Source organism: Plectropomus leopardus, chromosome 14 (genome assembly GCF_026936395.1).
Source record: "Plectropomus leopardus strain MGB_pleo_1.0 chromosome 14, ASM2693639v1, whole genome shotgun sequence".
In the NCBI taxonomy this organism is placed as follows: Eukaryota; Metazoa; Chordata; class Actinopteri; order Perciformes; family Serranidae; genus Plectropomus; species Plectropomus leopardus.
This window is the reverse complement of record NC_142189.1, coordinates 6,974,627-6,994,090: the sequence shown is the minus strand read 5'-3', so window position 1 is coordinate 6,994,090 and position 19,464 is coordinate 6,974,627. Positions and strand designations below refer to the sequence as shown.

The window sequence follows — 19,464 nt, the reverse complement described above, 5'->3', positions numbered from 1 at the left end:
CATTTCTGGCATGAGCCTTTACTGAAGCTCATCGTGTTTTTTTTATTGTTTAAACACAGTAGTTTGTCTGGAGATTTGTCCTAAAAACACACAGAAATGAATCCACTCTTACACTTTAAGTGCTTCCCTAACAACAAGAGAGATTGAGCTGAATCAAGAATAGAAATACATCCACCAAAATGGCGGGAAAGTGCAATATGTATGAGCCACAATCTCTCCAATAAAAGCGGTGTTTATTTGTTTAGGGGTTATTAAAGCCACCTGTCATCAAACAACAATCAGCATTAATTGCTGCAGTTGCCCTGGAGATGTTAATATCTGAAGCTCACAAGATGCAGAGCAATGAACAAGTCGTCGCCGTCTGCATTATCTGCAGCCTGATGTCTGGGATTACTAAAAAATTCTGAGATGAAAAATGGAGTAATCAGTGTTTAATTTTGTCACCTGGTGTGTGTGTGTCCCTGCAGTCTTCACTCTGTGTTTCCCCATCATCTTCTTCGTGGGGCTGCTGCCACAAGTCAACACATTCGTCATGTACATCTTTGAGCAGCTGGACATCCATGTGTTCGGGGGCAACGGTGAGTGACTTGTAGATGCACAACTTCTCCGCAGGGGTGACTTTGACCTCCACAGAAAGAGACAACAGACACTCACACTCTCCTGCTTTGTATATAATGATATGGCAGGCTTCATCAGAGTGCTGATTTGCATTCTGCCTGGCCCGGTGCCTGTCGGGTTGACTGTTCTCAATGCTGACATCCTTCTCTGTGCTCTCCGCAGCCTCCACAAGCCTTCTGTCAGCGCTGTACAGCATCCTGCGCAGCATCGTCACCGTCGCTCTGCTTTATGGCTTCTGCTACGGAGCTCTGAAGGTGAGAGCGAGGCCAACGAAGCATCTAAATCTAGCCTGTGTGCAATAGAATCAGCTAGATATCATCAAGCTGTAGAGGACTGAAATCCAGTCTATATGTACTTAAAAAAATTGTCCTCTGCAGCTGGTAAAAAAATACTGGATTTTAACCACCACTTCAGTGTCAAATTACAAAACCTCAGCATTAGAGCAGCATTAAAAAATTGAGGTGTTTGACATTCACAGCAAAAGTGCCTCAGTATTGATGCTTTGTTGATGCAGGAGAAACTTGTTGCCAAGAAATATTCTTGGCACAGAATACAAATTGTTTTTCTTCTCTCTCAACTAACTTTGTTTGCTGTTTTGGAGTGTCTCCAACTGTTTATTTCTAAACACACCGCACAGCTTTTATTATATTAAACCTGTCAACAAGTAATATTTGATTTCATTAAAAAAATCTGCACTCTGGATGTAAACAAAGGTCAGCTATTCAAAGTGTCATAGATTAATGTTCATTGTTTTCCAACAAAATATAAACAATACAAAGCGTCTGCAGCCATCCTAGTACAGTAAGCACAGTGGTGCTTTGAGCTTAATGCTAACATCGGCATGCTGAAGTGATCACAGTGACAGTGCCAACATGCTGTTGTTAAGCAGTCACATCCAATGCTCAAGTGTGTTATTTCCATGTTCTAGGAGAGTTCAGTCAGTATTTGTTAACATGATCTACTCTCTCTCAAAGCCTGAAACCAGAGACGTGAATCTCAAACTTGTGGTGTCATAGAGTGTAAAGTCTGGAGTCTGATTTGATGATTTCACATGATTTGTTTTCTTTTTTTTATACCCAAATGAGCTTTATTCTGTTGTCATTTTCTTAACCTCACAACCCATCGTCTATTTTCTGACGACAGTTTTGTCTCTGGGGGCGAGACCCGATGTTTTGGACTGATCTGACATTCCTCGCAGATATCTGGGCCAAGACTTCCTTTTTCAGTGCACTGGTCTTTTTGGCAAATCTTTATTAAAAAAAACAAATACTAATATAAAGCTATATCGTCATCAGACGATAGCCAGTGGATTCTGAGATTACAGTTAGGCCAGTGTGCTCGACCTCTCCACGCCAACTGTTTACTTGCCATTTAAATGTTATTAGTCTAATCACAATTGAATTTCCTGTCTAGCTCTGTCTTTTCTGACAACTAAGAAAATGTTGGACCAGTTGAGACACATTTTTTTAGATTTGTATTTTTAATATCTATATACTTTTTAAAAAATATTTGAATTTATAATAATTTTTGTAATATTTGTATTTTAAGCCAGTATTGGATCTGAAAATGCGTCATATCATGATGTGTATTCTATGCAAATGTAACTTTAAAAAACAGTGTTAGAATTTTTTTTTAAAAAGCCAAAAAAACCCACAGTCTGCATCACAGTTTTTTTTTTTTTTTTTAGAAAAGCTGATGAAAAAACAGGAATTTAAGGCTGCAACAATCACTAAAACAGCCCCATAAATTGTGGAGGAACTAATTTAGTCAACACTACTTGGACTCCAAACGTAAACCAGAACACTTTGTCCTGTCGCCTAAAAATTCTGCACACATTTGCAGAATCTGTTTATGGCAATTTTAGTATTCTCAGTTCTGAAATAGGAAATGTAACCACACACTCAGCACATTAACCAGAGTGCTCTGAGTGTCATCTCGAACATCTTTCCAGACTTTAAACCTGATGATATTATACATTCTAGTTTCAGCACTCAGAGTTGTTCATGGTTACTAATATTTTTGACTATGGGAATAACATGTAAGGATTTTGAAAAGTTAAGTTTCCCCTTTATGTTGTATTTTCCTTAATTTTCTGCACTCAATGCACTCTATTTATAGCTTTATTTTTATTACTATTATCTCAGTGGGTTTTATTATCCATCTTGTTATGCATTCTGTGCATTTTACTTTTATTCCTATGTTTATCTTACCTTTACTAGTATTATCAAGTGTGTTTGAAGATTCTATGTATCCTTTAGTGATCTTATCTTGTTTTTACATGCAGGTTTTACATGGTTTTATTATGTCTTTATGTCCTCTATGTCTTAATGCGAATCACTTGGTGCATGTAATTTCTTTGTGGAAAAGCATGTTTGGCTACATTTCTTGTATGAAAGGTGCTCATTATTATTATTTTTCTTTTTATTTTATTTTATTTTCCATGTTCACCAGGGTGTAGGCATGCTAGCATGAGCTAATTAGCACTCAACACAAAGTAAAGTTGGGGCTAAACCAAAGTGTCAGACAAATTAATATTTTAACCTTGTGATGGTAACGTCCCACATATCCAAATGATAATCTCTTACATCCATCGTTGTTGACTTTTTAAATGAAAAATATGTCAAAACCATGTTATTCTGTGTTTTAGGAGAACTGGGAGCCTCATCACATCCCCGTGTTGTTCTCTGTGTTCTGCGGCCTCTTGGTGGCAGTGTCTTACCACCTGAGCCGGCAGAGCAGCGACCCCTCTGTCCTCATGTAAGTTCACCACCTCGCACAACACACCTCACTCTGATAGTATTTGTAGTATCCAAGTTACGGCGAGTCCTCTGCCAAATAAATACCAAAGTGATGTTCAAATATTTGCCTTACTGTGGGTAAAAAGTCTGCCACTGGTGGTCTCAGCTCGCCCATCTGGCACATAAGCAGGCGAAAAAACACTTCATCAAAAGTATTTTCCATTAACTGCTTGACCCACATCTGCTAGAAAGAAATCCTCATTAATGAATAATCTGTGACTTTTCTGCTCATACATATGCTGTGTGGATTATCTCACTCTGGGATTTTCTGAGCATTTTAAAAATGCACAGTTCAAACAGCTCGAAACTGCCTCACACAATAGTTGAAGTGTTAAAAGTGAGTGATTCCCTCTGAGATGAATGACGCTCAGGACATTCATGGTGTGTGAACCAGCTAATTTTTATTTTTTTTTCCCTGTAAAGCTCGCTGATACAGTCCAAGATTGTGCCCAATTTAAAAGACAAGAACCCAGAGGACCCTCTGTCAGAGGTGCAGGACCCTCTACCCGAGAAGCTCAGGGCCTCAGTGGTGAGTTCATGTCTCTAAGTAAAGCCAGCACTGAGCAACAGGACTTGATTGAGGATTTCGGTTTTGTCACATCAATTATACAATTACATTAAATAAAGCTGCTAAATTCTCTTCAAGGGTTTTCTTTATTTTTAATCCTGTTCCCATTGTGTGTTTTTGAATTCACAGAATGAGCGTCTGCAGTCCGACCTGATCGTCTGTGTAGTCATTGCTGTCCTTTACTTCGCTATTCATGTCAGCACAGTCTTTATTGTACTGCAGGTACAGTAAATATATGTTTTTTTTATTTTTAATTTTTTTTTAATTTATGAGACACAAAACAAGAAAAGATCGAATGTGATGTCCGCTGCTTTGGGGAATAATAAACAAGAAAATATATTTTTTTTTACATGGTATACATTTGATCTGTTTCTTATTGGTTTTATATTGCAAAGTGATTGCACTAAAAAACTATATACCAGCACCCATTCTTCATCACTTCCATTAGCTGCATTTACTGATAACTTGACATTGATTTGTTTGTAGACAGGCTTTCCTGTCCTCCCGTCTCCTCTGAGAAAATAAGTGAAAAGCGTCAACGTTTCGACTGACATTTTAGAGAGTTGCCTCGCCCTTTTGTTATGTCAAACTGAAGCATACAGTGTACGTTTAATACCACTTGACAACTTAACTGCTTATTTCTCCTCTGCTAAAACGCCTATCAGCTCTGAGCACAGCCACTTTCACTCTTTCTGTCGCTACACCACACACACACACACACACACACACACACACACACACACACACACACACACACACACACACACACACACACACACACACACACACACACACACACACTGAGGTGCTAAACTACTCTTATCACTTGACAACAGCCTGCCAAAACATCCTGTAATTGGTCCAAAAGTTCAAATAATCCAAAAATAATGTTTTCACATGAGAAACAATCTGGACAGAGACCACTGTTTTTTTGTTGGACCAACATTCAGCTGTTTGTTCCTGACACTGGTCTGGTAGAGGTTTCACACCTGTATTTATGGTTCAGATAAAACTAAAAAGTCCAGAGCAAATAAGGCAGGTGTGACAGAGCCCTTAATTACAAATTAAGTGTGCAGACAGATACTGATTGTGTTTAAGGACTAATGTCCACTGTCTCTGTGCTCCCTCAGCCTTTCCTCAGTTATGTCCTGTATGCACTGTTGGGGATGGTGGGGCTGCTCACTCACTACCTGCTGCCTCAAGTCCGCAAGCAGCTGCCCTGGTACTGCTTCTCTCACCCGCTGCTCAAAACTAAAGAGTACTATCAGTTTGAAGTCAGAGGTAAGTATGCTGGATCACACACAGCCATGAAAACGGGGCTTTCGATATCACAGCTTTTTTTCTTTTCTTTGTTATTAACAAACATATTGACGATATTTTCATTGGTTCTTTATAGTTTTGTGTCTTAACAATGCTAGATGCTGAATAATTCAGTTTTCACCTGTCTTGTTCCTCAGATGCTGCTCATGTGATGTGGTTTGAAAAGCTTCACGTGTGGCTGCTGTTTGTGGAGAAGAACGTTCTGTATCCGCTCGTCATCCTTAATGAGCTCAGTTGCAGCGCCAGAGAGCTCGCCAGTCCGAAGAGACTCGACACAGAGTGAGGACTCTTACTGTTTTACATCATTGTCTTTCCTTTTTGTTTTCTTTGATTGTTGTTTTTTTTATCCACCACTCAGGATCGTATGACGTGTTAAAGTACAACAATCAAAGTTCTTCACTGTGATACTGCACTATACTTGTACTTGTTTGTTACATCAGCTTGATGATCCAAAATCTGTAAAGCAGATTAATTTAATAATCCTTTAAAGATATTAATTGGTAAGCCATGAGTCCTTAAAAATATTAAAATGTCTTAAATACATTTTAAAATTTCAATATATTCAAATTTCATTTGCAAATTCATTTTAGTTTTTGCACATTTGTCTGTACAAAACAAATATTTGTAAAAAATTTGTGGTGATATGGTGTTGCTGGTAAGCAGATTTTTGACAAAATTAGCTCTTCTTTTAATTGTCTTGTAGCTTGCAAATATTATATAGTTTGTTATTTTAGAATCATAACAAAAAGTCATGCTTCAGTGGTTTTGTCAGTATTTTTGTGTCAGCACTTACTAACTCCACGGCATTGACTAACTACCACACACTGATGTCATTGAAAACGTCCTCCAGGGTGGGCGCTCTGATGATCACAGTAGCCGGCCTGAAGCTGCTTCGTTCCTCCTACAGCAGTCCCACCTACCAGTACGTGACCATCCTCTTCACCGTCCTCTTCTTCACCTTCGACTACCGCCATCTGTCAGAGACGCTGCTGCTCGACCTCTTCCTCATGTCCATCGTTTTCAGCAAGGTGAGAGGAATTTATAATGCCTTTTACATCCTGTACTGCTGTGATCCTGTACATTCTCGCATACATTAAGTGTCATCTAGAGTCTTTATAATTATATACTAATGATTCATACTGACCTTTTTTTATACTGATCGGGACAAAGTAAAACAAAGTCCTGTATACCACAGCTTTTTAGAATATATATATATTTTATTACAGTTTTTATTTGTTTGAATGTAAACAAACAGACAATGTTATTATCTTAGTTGTACATCATCAAGAAGCCTGTGATAAATGCTCATTTTCATAATAGCCAAAATAAACATTTAACACTTAACAGCCATACAGTTGGATCATCAGTGTCACAGCGACGCTGTGATTGAAAAAGTCCCATGGCCTCTTAACCCTTTGAAACCTGCGTCATTATTACTTTTCTTATGCTACTTCCCAGACGCCTACTTAAACCTTTTAGCTCCAAATCTGCGCAATAAAAAAAGGAAAGGAAATAAAAGGAATAAAAGGCAAAGAGCAACTTTGCAAGAAATGCCTTGCAAACTGCAAAAACAGTTGTTGATTTAAAAATTTCCTTGTTATATTTATTTTATTTTATTTTTTCTTGTTCTAATTTTCAGGTAATTTTTCCAAACTTTTTTTTTTAATTTCTTGCTAATTTTTGGGTTATTACATCTTAAGTTCCTCATGGCCTTCTCCTCATGTTTTCTCGTCTCGCCTTGATCTTTGACTCTAGCTAACATCTGCCCATATAACATTTGCCTTTTTTTTTTTTTTTCAAATACTTGCCAGAGAAGTAGAGATTTACCAAAACAAAGTTAATCAAAACACAATAATGTTCTTGTAGCAGACTGATAGAATAAGTAAACAAAAAGTTAAGAATATTCCTTACTGTAACAACTAAGTCAGGTCTCAAAGTCCTGACATATCATACCCATTTCTCCCAGAGCCGTACAAAAATATCCATCCAGAGAAAGTAACCTTTTACATCATGTAAATCTCCACTTTCACATCTATCCAGTTATTTATGGTAGGACCAGCATGTATTATTCATCCTCTGGTTAGCACTTTTTTCCCTGCTGCCAGCAAAATACCCATTAAGTACCTGCCTATACTTTTACTACAGAGGAATTCAGCCTAAAAACATGACTTATGGTATATGCGTATTAAAAATGTTTTGTTGCCGTGTGTATTTCTTTCCACTAATTTTGGCTCTCCCAGAATATATAGTAGCGGTTTGCAGATTTACAGCCACAATTCCTCCAGCACTGAGAGCTACCATTGTCCTAATGTGAAGCTTTTGTTTTTGATGCACTGTTTGTTTTTTGCAGATGTGGGAGCTGTTCTATAAGCTGCACTTTGTCTACACCTACATCGCCCCCTGGCAGATCACATGGGGCTCAGCCTTCCACGCCTTTGCTCAGCCTTTTGCTGTGCCTCGTATCCTTCCACCGCTGTCTTTTATCACGACGTAAACTGCACACTGAGTCACCAGTTTCTTAGGTGGATCATAGTTGAACTGGTAGCAGATAGGAGCATTGATGTTGATTGATTGTGTTTCAGGGAGGTGTTTACTCACTTTAATTGTCATCTTTAAAGTTGTAGTTGTTGGTGGGGTTGGATTGGATTGCCCTGTGTTGAGATGTGTTTTTATTGTTGTGTTCTTGTCCTTCTTGTGCATGGAAAAATAAAAAATTTTTAGCTCATTATTTTGGTGGTCTAAATGTATTCGATTAATGTATTCGCTCATTTTCATCATATTTAAAGTAAAGCAAATCATACATATTTAAAGTGATTCTTGACCCGAGCCCCTCCAGACTCTGCCATGCTGTTTGTCCAGGCCGTCGTGTCCGCAATCTTCTCCACTCCCCTCAACCCCTTCCTGGGCAGCGCCATCTTCATCACCTCCTACGTCCGTCCCGTCAAGTTCTGGGAAAGAGACTACAAGTGGGGAAAAACTTTTTTTACAATACTATTTTATGTTCAGATCTAACAGTATATATCTGTGAATATGCTTTTGAAATATGTGATTTTCTATCTTATCTTGCAGCACAAAGAGAGTGGATCACTCCAACACTCGACTGGCCTCTCAACTGGACAGAAATCCAGGTGAGAACATAGTATTGAACTAAATATTTTTTTCTTTTTAATGTGAATGAAAACCCTCCAGGGGCTTCAAAGGCAATCTCCAGGCAGCAGATTAACAGAAATCATTACAGCTATGTAATAAATACAACTTGAACGTATCGATCAGTAATTGTTGAAGTAAAAAACAAAGGAAGACATACTGTAGTTTAGCATAGTACTTAGAAACCATGCATCCCTAAAACACCCAGCTGTTATGCAATAATGACTGAGTCATAGTCATAAGACTTAGGCACAAACAGTATCATTAACTGAGTAAGAGCATACACTCATTTGTTGTGGCTAGAGTTTTCATGAGACACAATGATTAAGTTAATTATTTTTAGTGGTTTAAATGTATTTAAGCTCATTTTCATCAGATTTAAAGTATAGGTCTGTTGTTATTATTTTTATTTGTTTTATTTGATTTGATTTGCGCAAACATGCATTAAAATCCAGTGAGTTTAAAAAAAGTGAGAGGAGAGGAGTGGAAAGTTCAAGAAGCCACAGGCTCATACAAATGGACCTTTTCTTAATTTAAAGGAGAAAAACGAGCAATAAACAAAAAGGGAGAACATTTTTTTAAAAAAGACCTGAAGTAACATTATACAGAAAAATACAACAAAAGATTAATAACAAAAAGCACAAACAGCAGAAAACTGTCAGTAAACAATTGTCCAATGAAAAAAAACAAACAAAAAAATCTGAGAAAAAAAGAATATATATAGAACACATATTGATTATGTCAGTCTAAAATATTACAATTTTAGACAAGGTGTCAAAATTCCTGATTTAAGACCAAAAAACATGAAGCTGGTTTTTATTTAATGGTAAATGAACTTTTGCTGGAATTAAGCCAGTTTTACAAGATGCTGTTTTCAAACCTCAGTTTATTCCAGTGATGTCTGTGACTGAACATTTAATGTGTGTTTTACTGATCTGCTGTCCTTTTTGCTCTCTTCAGGCTCCGATGACAACAATTTGAACTCCATCTTCTACGAGCACCTTACCCGCTCCCTGCAGCACAGCCTGTGTGGAGACCTCCTCCTGGGCAGATGGGGCAACTTCAGCACCGGCGACTGCTTCATCCTGGCTTCTGACTACCTGAACGCTCTGGTGCACCTCATCGAGATCGGAAACGGCCTGGTCACCTTTCAGCTGCGAGGGCTGGAGTTCAGAGGTGAGAAGGTTCACCTGCAGCACAGATGAAAGTGCGCAGTAACACATGTGGGCTAAAATTGAACCTACTGGAGCTGTCTGCGTGACTAATGAATGAATGAATGTATGTCAGATATGTTGGTGAAATATTCAGGAAATGGCTCAGGTGTTACGGGGAGAGAAAATGTGATTACACTCGACTGTACTGGAGTTAATGCGATCAGTGTCGCTGCAGCCTGGGAACCAGACGAATCTGAGGGCTCATGTTTTTATTTTATCTGGCAGATACCAGATAACAAGATTTGCAAGTACTTATAAGTTATCGTAAAGACTGATTTGCTCCAGCTTTTTGTAAATCCATCACTAAGTTTGTTTTCTTCCGGCATTCTTAGTATACATGAGCAAACTGCAAATACTTGTTTTTAAAGATGCTGCTCATTTTTAGTGTTCAAAATATGTAAATCAGTTGCAAGGAAACGTCTTTAGCACAGTTTAATCAAAATGTAATCAACTATGTCAACAAAAAAAGCACCTTACCATCGCAAGCTGGCTCATAACATAAAAATAACAATTTTAGGGCAAAATTTAATATTATATTTAACTGCCAATCCCTTAAAAAATGAAGGCATGACTTTGTTTAATGTGGAGATATGTTATTTTTATGTAGTTTGGAGTTAAGTAGGAAAAATTAGTTAATGCTAATCTAACCAAAAGTATTTGGTCATTCAGTGTAATGTTATAATATTTGGTCATTTTAGATCTGTTGTGCTGTTTTTGTTAAATGTAATTAAAAAAAAATCCCATTCCATATTATTTTCAAAAAAGTCCTGCGCGAAAATACACCGCTACTCACTCATAAGTGATGATTGAGAGGTATTCTAAGAGTCAATACCTTTTTTTAGGAAATCCATGTGTAAATATACTTTTAATAAAACTCAAACCACCTGTTTTTTCAAGCTGGTTAAACTAAACCCCCCAAAATCATCTGCACACTGCTTGAGCTCGGTCTGGATATTTAAGTGGTATGATTACTGATTATTTACCAGTTCTCCAGTATTTTTGTTTTTGACTTCGAATTCCAGCGTATTTGTCCAGTCGTGCTTTATCTTCCTGTTCAGCACACCTGTACATGCGCTATCAGCATGCCTTCATCTAAAAATGTTCAATCTGTTGAACAACAAATCTGCTGGAACAGGTTTGTTTACAGCAGAACACAGTGCATGTGACTCACTGTGAACTTTTCACAGAACAGGAGACACTCCTCAGAGCACGAGACTCCTCACCTGTGTGTCAGCAACTTTTCTTAACTGTCACTGTTGAAAATATGACCTGTTTTTTTATAACATCTTTTCATGTGTCAACATGGTGTTTAACAAGTTTATATATGTGAGATTTAGATGAGTCAGGGGAAAATCTGAAAGTCAGTTTGCAAGTTGTCATAGTTGCTCGACAGTTAACGGAAATCACCTGAAGTCTTCTAATAATTTATGATCATTAAGTTGTGTATAGTATTTATTCGTGTACTTCATTATTTATTCGTTTACATATTTATTTTATTTTATTTCATTTATTTTTTTATCACCATTAGCCACCAGGGTAGCAACTACTCTTCCTGGGGTTCACACAAGTAAACATCATACATTCTACATATTACATCATAATATAAAATTAAGATATAAGTTTACATACAAGGCAAAAAGAAATGAAAAACAACAAGAAAACAGAAAATATACAACCCCCCCAAAAAAGACCACATTAGACTAAATTAATAAATTAAAAGTATTCTGTCTATATGACTGTGTTGATATTTCCCTCTGCAGGAACGTACTGCCAGCAGAGAGAAGTGGAGGCCATCACAGAGGGGGTGGAGGAAGACGAGGGCTGCTGTTGCTGCGAGCCGGGCCACCTCCCTCACATCTTGTCCTTTAATGCCGCCTTCGGACAGCGTTGGCTGGCCTGGGAGGTGCTGGTCACCAAATACGTGCTGGAGGGCTACAGCATCACTGATAACAGCGCCGCCTCCATGCTGCAGGTGTTCGATCTACGACGCATCCTGACCACCTACTATGTCAAGGTAAGAGGAATGTCGCCGTTAAAGAGAAGGTGTAACTTTTCTATTATTTATATTTGATCTATATGCATCATCCCGTCCTGGTCTCAGGGGATCATCTACTACGTGATCGCATCCCCCAAACTGGAGGAGTGGCTGGCCAATGAGACCATGAAAGACGGCCTGCGGGGATGTGGAGAAAGGAACTACGTCGACCTGGATCCCACCTTCAATCCCAACATCGACGAGGACTACGACCATCGACTCGCAGGCATCTCCAGGGACAGTTTCTGTGGAGTCTACCTGGGCTGGATCCAGTACTGCAACTCTCGAAGGGCTAAGGTAATGCTGGAATATTCGTGGTTCATTTTATTGTCATTCTGCACATGTTGGATGTCCACCCTGAAACTGTGCTGACTGTACGGATCTTCTCTGCTGCCGAGCTGAGGATGTTTGTGTAGCATCCACATTTTAGAATCGCAACATTCATATTTGAAGCATCGTCTACTGTCATGGCTACATGTGAGTCTGGACAGACATGGATTTAAACTGCAACTTCACTAGCTGGTGAAGGCAAAGTGGTATTTCTCTTTGCCTGTATTGTGGAATTGCGGCAGGTTCAGACAAACCTTTCTCCTGCTTTGGCACGGGGCTAAAATGAAGTGTGGAGAGAGGTTTGGCCATGCAAGACTCACTCTGTTATGGTACACATTTTTGTTAGATATGGGTTATAAAACTAAAATATGTCAAAACTTAATGATTTCTGATGAAAATTTTAGGGTTTGGTTTCATAGAACAGAAATATTCAAGCTCAAAGTTTGAAAAAAATACATAAAAAGATCAAAAGTGCTACACAGCAGTTTTTTAATCAAACTTGAATTAAGCATGATGTCTTGTTACTTCCCTCAGGGCTACTGTACTTGCATCACTCCTTGTCATATGACTTGTTTTAACACATGATGAATGGCAATGAAAATGCCAAAGGTTGTGATTGCACCCAGATTAAAAAAACTAATACTGTTAATATTTTTTGCAAAACATCAACACTATTTGTGATTTGAATTTGATGAATCCTTCTTGTTTCCGCTTCGTTTGTAGCCGCTGGACAGCGAGAAAGACTCGGCTCTGGTGCTGCTCTGCTTCGGCCTGTGTGTGCTGGGAAGGAGAGCTCTGGGAACCGCTGCTCATCATATGTCCAGGTTATTTAGTAATCTTACTTATAATGAGTTCACCTTTTATAATCCTTTAAGGGCCAAGTGAGAGTTCACTTATGTAGGCCAGACAATGTAACACATGTGACAGAACAGCAAGAACATCTGGGACGTTTATGTCTGACACGCGGTCATCTGTGATTAACTGAACTGCACAGTAAATATGCATTTACATATTTTCTTTCCATCGTCCCTTTCTGTTTGTGATAACAAAACTTAATGTCCTCATTCTTTCCTTTCCATTACAGCAATCTGGAGTCTTTCCTTTACGGTCTTCACGCATTATTTAAGGGAGATTTCCGCATCTCTTCAGTGCGAGACGAGTGGATCTTCGCAGACATGGAACTGCTCAGGAAAGTCGTGGTGCCTGGAATCCGAATGTCTCTCAAATTACACCAGGTGAGCTGCAGCGGGTGTCATGTTGTCACACCAAACTGCGTTTGACTTTGTTCTCAGGGTCGAATTTGATCTGTGACAGAATGTTGTTGTTCTTTCAGGACCACTTCACGTCCCCAGATGAGTACGACGAGCCGGCGGTTCTTTTTGAGGCCATCTCCTCACACCAGCAGAACCTGGTCATCGCTCACGAGGGCGACCCAGCCTGGAGGAGCGCCGTGCTGTCCAATTCGCCATCGCTCCTCGCACTGCGACATGTCCTCGACGAAGGAACCAACGAGTACAAAATCATCATGCTCAATCGACGATACCTCAGCTTCCGGGTCATCAAGGTGAGAACTGCAGCAGATTCGCATTAGCCTCTAATTGTTTTCATTTTTAAGACACAGTACATAATGAGAATTTAACCCTTTGCCCTGCAGGTCAATAAAGAATGTGTCCGCGGCCTTTGGGCAGGGCAGCAGCAGGAGTTGGTGTTCCTGAGAAACAGAAACCCAGAGCGCGGTAGCATCCAGAACGCCAAGCAGGCTCTGCGAAACATGATCAATTCTTCTTGTGACCAGCCCATTGGATATCCCATCTACGTATCTCCGCTGACCACCTCCTACTGCAACTCGCACCCTCAGCTCGGACACATCCTGGGAGGACCAATCAGCATCGGGAATATCCGAAACTTTGTCGTCAGCACCTGGCACAGGTTTGTCTTTCTCTGCAGTCCAGTAGGTTCAATGTGATGCATGCACCCAAAAACTAAGTAAATGTACTAAAATCACATTTTCATGCTCTGTGACCTTGTAACGTTTTCTTCTTTATTTGTGTTTTTTTAATCTGACTGTCGTTAATTTGTGGATGATATTAAACTTTTCAGGGGTGGTGGGTAGCTCAGTTGGTAGAGCTCTCGCCCCATATTAAGAGGTTACGTGTCCTCGTCACAGTGGCCCCGAGTTCAAATCTGACCGGCGGCCCTTTGCTGCATGTCATCCCCATTTCCTGTCATCTCTCCAGCTTTCCTGTCAACTAAAGACCATAAAAGCCCCAAAAAATCTTTAAACATTTCTTTTCTAGGTTACGGAAAGGCTGTGGTGCTGGCTGTAACAGTGGAGGGAACATCGAGGACTCAGACGCAGGGGGGCTGTCCTGTGGGAGTGGGAATGGGACGGGGGGCGACTCTCAGCAGAGCTCAGTGTCGCAGGGTGGGACCTCCGGACCTGCCCCCTCCCACACGTACCAGCCGCACGCTCTGGGTGAGAACTACTGAACCTAAAAACGAGTAATATTAGAAATATTCTTCTCAAGTTCTGTTAATGAAGTATAATTTGACATTTAATTGCAGCCACCTTTAACCATGAACTTCTGTAAACAACATCTAGAGCATTGATAAAGCAGGAAACAGAGACAAGGTTGAGTCCTAATCAGAGACTGAAGTCACACTGCCTCTGTGTGTTGTATTAAGCGTGCACGGTCCACAGCCCTTCGTGCATGTGAGTCCCTGTATGTGTGTCCCATTGGTTAGCTAATCATTGCTGCACTGTTGTCATTGTTAGCACTATTTGCACTGTTAGCACCGTTAGCTGTGAGCTCAGCCACTTCCATGTTGAGAGCCGTTTGCAGACAATTCCAGCTCAGACTCTGAATCAAAGATGTTTTTAAATGTTGCACACATCTCCTTTAAATACAAATCGTTTGATAAACATTTTGGACAGAAATTTTCTGTAGTCAATTTTGAATGTGTAGTTTGAAAGATTAAGATATTTAATAGGCAGGAAGGGTTTGATGAAAGACACTATTAAGTTGCATTATGGGAAGTGTAGGATTTAGAACTGGACCCATACAGGGACTGAAATCCAGGATATCACGTCCTTTTTTTTCTTTTTTTTTTTCTTAAAATCTGTCTTTGTAAGTCCCCAGATTTTATGATAGCAGTACTAAATCACTGGAGCGCTCCTTTAATTTCATATGCTCTATGTCTGACTCCTCTACCCTGTCCAGGCACCAGTCAGAGTTCCCAGTCTGTCCAGTCGGGTTTGGTGCGACACTCTCCTGCCCGAGCCTCTGTTGCCAGCCAGTCGTCCTCCTACCGCTACAGCAGCAGCCGTCACTCCTCCCTGCGCACCTCCACCACAGGCCTGGAGCCCTGCCGACGTTCCTCCACCAGCCAGCTGTCTCTGCGCACGCTCCCCACCTCCCTGCAGCTCCGGCTGGGCTCCACCTCCGACCCCGCCGGGCCCTCGGCCTCCCTTTCCAGCCACAGCATCCCTCCCTGCAAACGCCACACGCTGGTTGGCCTCCTGGGCAACGACGGCATGTGCGGCACCGTGACGGATCCCCTCAGCCAACATCATCACCACCATCACCACCCGCAACAGCACAACCCCACCGTCTCCACCGTGCGCAGAGATGACATCTCCTACAGAGTGCAGGTTTGTAGATATCATGCAGCAAAAAGCAGGAACAAAATCATGAACAAATGAAAGAGTCTGCCACAGTTGGCAAGTAAAATTAAGCAGCATTAATCTACATCAACAAAATGTGCCAGAGAGCTTTTAGGGACTGTATTTACTTATCAGAGTAGGAGGGGCTGGGTTGTAACCTCAGGGTTTTGTTTTTTTTCTCACCCTCCTTGGAGCTACTCTTCGCTATATACAGTATAACCATATTTCACAGTTTCTGGCTGTGATAAATGGTGTGATTTTGGAGATTTTTTTTATATTTTCATTTTGTGTTTTTTCTAGTATTTGGAATAGTCAAACATCATATGCAGAAAAAAATACTCACACTTCAAAGTAAACAATACAACCAATCATCATTTGTTACATACTGTTAATTTAAGATTTTGGAGATTTTTAAAGAAAACATGCCTTTCGAACCCACTTATGGGTTTTGGGGTTCTGATGGTATTTAAAACAGTGTTCCAACAGTCATGGAAACCCTGGAAAAGGCATTGAATTCCACAATCACAATTTCTTTTGAGTCCTGCCGCTGTGATGTAAATGTAACTCTTCTGTGACGTGGCTCAGATTTCAGACATCAGTCAGGTGCTGGAGAACATCAACTTATCGAAGCGGAAGGAGCTGCAGTGGCCTGATGAGTCGATGAGACTGAGGGCAGGACGGACCTGCTGGAGGGACTGGAGCCCCTTAGAGGGCATGGAAGGACATGTAAGTCTTCAACAACAGCTGTTAACACATCAGTGTAAATGAGATGACCCTTAATTATAATCTTACGCTCAGTAAAGTTTATACTTTTTATTTATGGATGAGCAAATATGATCTGTTTTGATTAGTGATGCACCGATTTATGCTGAACATCAGTATAATAGGTTTTTTTAAGTCTTTCCCCACCATTGACGAGATTTTCCGTCAGTCGGTATTTTCACTGTAGTGTAGGGGACACTGTTACAGATGTTATGCAATAAAACAACATTTTCACATGCAAAAACAAACCAACAAGACGATCTAAGGTCCCAGGGTGACAGGAGGAGAGGACTACTAACTGCTGACTTTATCGCTATTTATTTTCCACCAGTGTCTCCGCCGGTGTCCCCAAATGTCCGCTCCGCTCTCATTCTCTGCCGGGACAAGCAGAACAACATGTAAATCTGCAGAGATCACAACAAAGCCGTTACTTAGGGACTGTTCTGTAGCTGGGCTGCTTCCTGACATTTTGGGGAATGTTCCACTCTATAGTTCAGCTATAAATCAAACAGAATCTTATTTTTGTACAATTCAAGTTGACATAAGAAGATAAGAGGAAAGAAAATTCATATATATAAAAATGAAATTGATTTTGCTCTTGAAAATGACTTTCTTTTACAAAAATGTGATTTTCCAGCGTTTTGTCTGAAATGTCATTTTGTTGATGAAAATGCATAAATGAAATTCATCTCTCCGCCCCACATCTCAGCCTTTCATACCCTCAGGAAATAAAAAACAAACAAAAATCGGTTATTGGTATCTTATCGGTCACGAGAAGCTGGAAATTATTGGTTATTGGTATTGGTTGAAATAATTATTATCATGGATCACAGGGCACCTGGTGGCTCAGTGGATAGAGTGGTGCCACATGTACAGAGGCTGTGTCCTCGCCGCAGCAGCCGCAGGTTCGAGTCCGGCCTCGGCCCTTTGCTGCATGTCACCCCCTCTCTCTCTTCCCCGTTCACGCTCACACGGTCCTGTCAATTAAAGGCAATAAAAGCCCCAAAAAATAATCTTAAAAAAAAAAAATTACCGTGCTTCACTGGTTGAATTTGTGCTCATCCATAGGTAGTTTAATGAAGGACTAAATGACTTTAAAACAGTTGAATTTTTTTTTTTGATAATGAATTTCTTCGTTTTCCCGGCACAAAAAAATAAATAAAAACAAAAACAAAATAAACAACTGTGAAATAAAACCTTTGTATCGGATATCGGCTAGATTGTTATTTTAAACAGTGGTGTTAGTATCGGCCCAGAACGTCACAATCGGCGCACTGGTCGTTCTGATGTTGCTGTTTCATCACATCACTCTCACACTGTCTGACCTCTTGTGCTATAAATGTGATTTTACTGTGATTATCTTGTTTGTTCTTGTTCTGTCCTATTTTTTTTTTTTTGGCCCTGAATACCCTCCATGACCTACTTGCTCAGTAATAAATGCCTCATAAATTTGATTGGATGCTTCCTCTCACACAGCCGCCTCCTCTGTTGCCCTCTGCAGGTGATTCACCGGTGGGTGCCTTGTAGCCGAGACCCAGCCAGTCGCTCCCATATCGACAAGACCATCCTGCTGGTACAGGTGGAAGATAAGCTAGTGCCCATTATTGAGACTGGGGTCATTGAGTTGGGTGCAGAGGTTTGAGAAAAGCAAGCACACACACACACACACACACACATACACACACATACACACACATACACACACGCGCTTGTGTGAGGACGAAGCCAGACGTCCCTGGCTTTCAGCAGGACGCAGGAGCCTGCAGACAAACAGGAAAAGGGAGCTCTCCCCCCTCCCCCTTTCCTTACTGCTGAGGGGGAAAGGAAGCCAGGGAAAAGTGCAAGCAGAGGCAGAGCATACATTCATCCTTTACTGCGTCGACACACATCCACAATATCTGCCTTGCTTTGCATCTCAGAAATGCTGCATGACAGTAAACAACCCTTAAGTTAAGTTAGTTCTCGCTACTGGTGATTAATTTCTATGCATTTCATCGACTATTTTAGTGGCAATTCTGACAGAGCTGAGTGTAAAGAGCGTGTGGAGATTTTTTTGTCTTTTTTTTGTCTTTAAGTAATTTGCCAAAATAAGCCTGGTATTGAATATTTGCCATGGTTTCACACATGTGAAAGCTTTTTTTCCGCTGCCAAGACTACAGCGAAGGTTGTGGTGCAGAACGGACTGACGTCAGAGACGGGACGGTGCTGTACTCAACAAACTCCTCTGTTTCATTGTTGTCATTCCGTTTTTTTTGGGTTAGGTTGAAATCTGCAAGAGTACTTTGCGCAAAGAAAAAAAATAACTTGCACTATAACTTTTGTTCTTTAATTTACAGTGATGCACTACACTCTTTAGATAATATCACGTTTTATTTATTACAGACTCTGAATGGCCATGGTTACTGATGCCTTGGGAATGAAAAAAAATGCAATCATCATTCTGTTTTCAGCCATTTTTATTTTACAATTTATGTTTGATAAACTTGAAAATAACTTTTTACTGTATATGATTATATATCTATATAAATATATATATATATTTACACAAATATATATATATAATGTCAATGTATAAAAGATTTTCTTTTCAATATTTATTACTGTGAACATGGTATTTACACTTTGTTACATCTTTTTTTTTCCATTTTGGGACAAAGGTTAATGTATAAAGGACCATAAGGTTGAAAACAAGATGCCGAATTTTTGATGGACTGTTTCACTATTTAACTTAATTCTTTTCTATATGAAGAAATAAAAGTTTGATTTATTGCTGACATCTTTAATGCGCCTCTTCCGATGGCTGATGTTTCATTTTAATCGAACTCTACAAAACATTTTCAGAATCTAAATTTAAAATACACCTCAGGACACATACATCCATTTTCATCCGCATACCTGGGGCCAAGTCGTGAGGCCAGGAGGTGGGCAGTGTGCTCTAGACTTCCTTCTCCCCGGCAACTCTTTCCAGCTCCTCCTGAGGGATCCTGAGGCGTTCTAGATTAGATATG

At 40.0% G+C, this 19,464-nt stretch overlaps 1 protein-coding gene across 5 annotated transcripts in view; it reads left to right on the top strand.

Annotated features, from left to right (window-relative positions):
- Positions 1-19,239, top strand: part of pcnx1 (pecanex 1) — a 52,331-nt gene extending 33,092 nt beyond the window's left edge. For all 5 annotated transcript variants that reach the window (XM_042500091.2, XM_088087777.1, XM_088087776.1 and 2 more), the window contains 22 exons: positions 468-578; positions 781-872; positions 3,266-3,375; positions 3,840-3,945; positions 4,114-4,206; positions 5,115-5,265; positions 5,442-5,583; positions 6,155-6,332; positions 7,655-7,763; positions 8,141-8,270; positions 8,374-8,432; positions 9,412-9,627; positions 11,426-11,679; positions 11,767-11,997; positions 12,754-12,854; positions 13,115-13,265; positions 13,364-13,594; positions 13,685-13,959; positions 14,328-14,506; positions 15,252-15,682; positions 16,280-16,420; positions 17,958-19,239. In XM_042500091.2, coding sequence (XP_042356025.2) covers positions 468-578; positions 781-872; positions 3,266-3,375; positions 3,840-3,945; positions 4,114-4,206; positions 5,115-5,265; positions 5,442-5,583; positions 6,155-6,332; positions 7,655-7,763; positions 8,141-8,270; positions 8,374-8,432; positions 9,412-9,627; positions 11,426-11,679; positions 11,767-11,997; positions 12,754-12,854; positions 13,115-13,265; positions 13,364-13,594; positions 13,685-13,959; positions 14,328-14,506; positions 15,252-15,682; positions 16,280-16,420; positions 17,958-18,098 — 3,632 coding nt within the window. In that variant the 3' untranslated portion in view covers positions 18,099-19,239. The remainder of the gene's footprint in view (positions 1-467; positions 579-780; positions 873-3,265; positions 3,376-3,839; positions 3,946-4,113; positions 4,207-5,114; positions 5,266-5,441; positions 5,584-6,154; positions 6,333-7,654; positions 7,764-8,140; positions 8,271-8,373; positions 8,433-9,411; positions 9,628-11,425; positions 11,680-11,766; positions 11,998-12,753; positions 12,855-13,114; positions 13,266-13,363; positions 13,595-13,684; positions 13,960-14,327; positions 14,507-15,251; positions 15,683-16,279; positions 16,421-17,957) is intronic.
- The last annotated feature ends 225 nt before the right edge of the window (positions 19,240-19,464 follow it).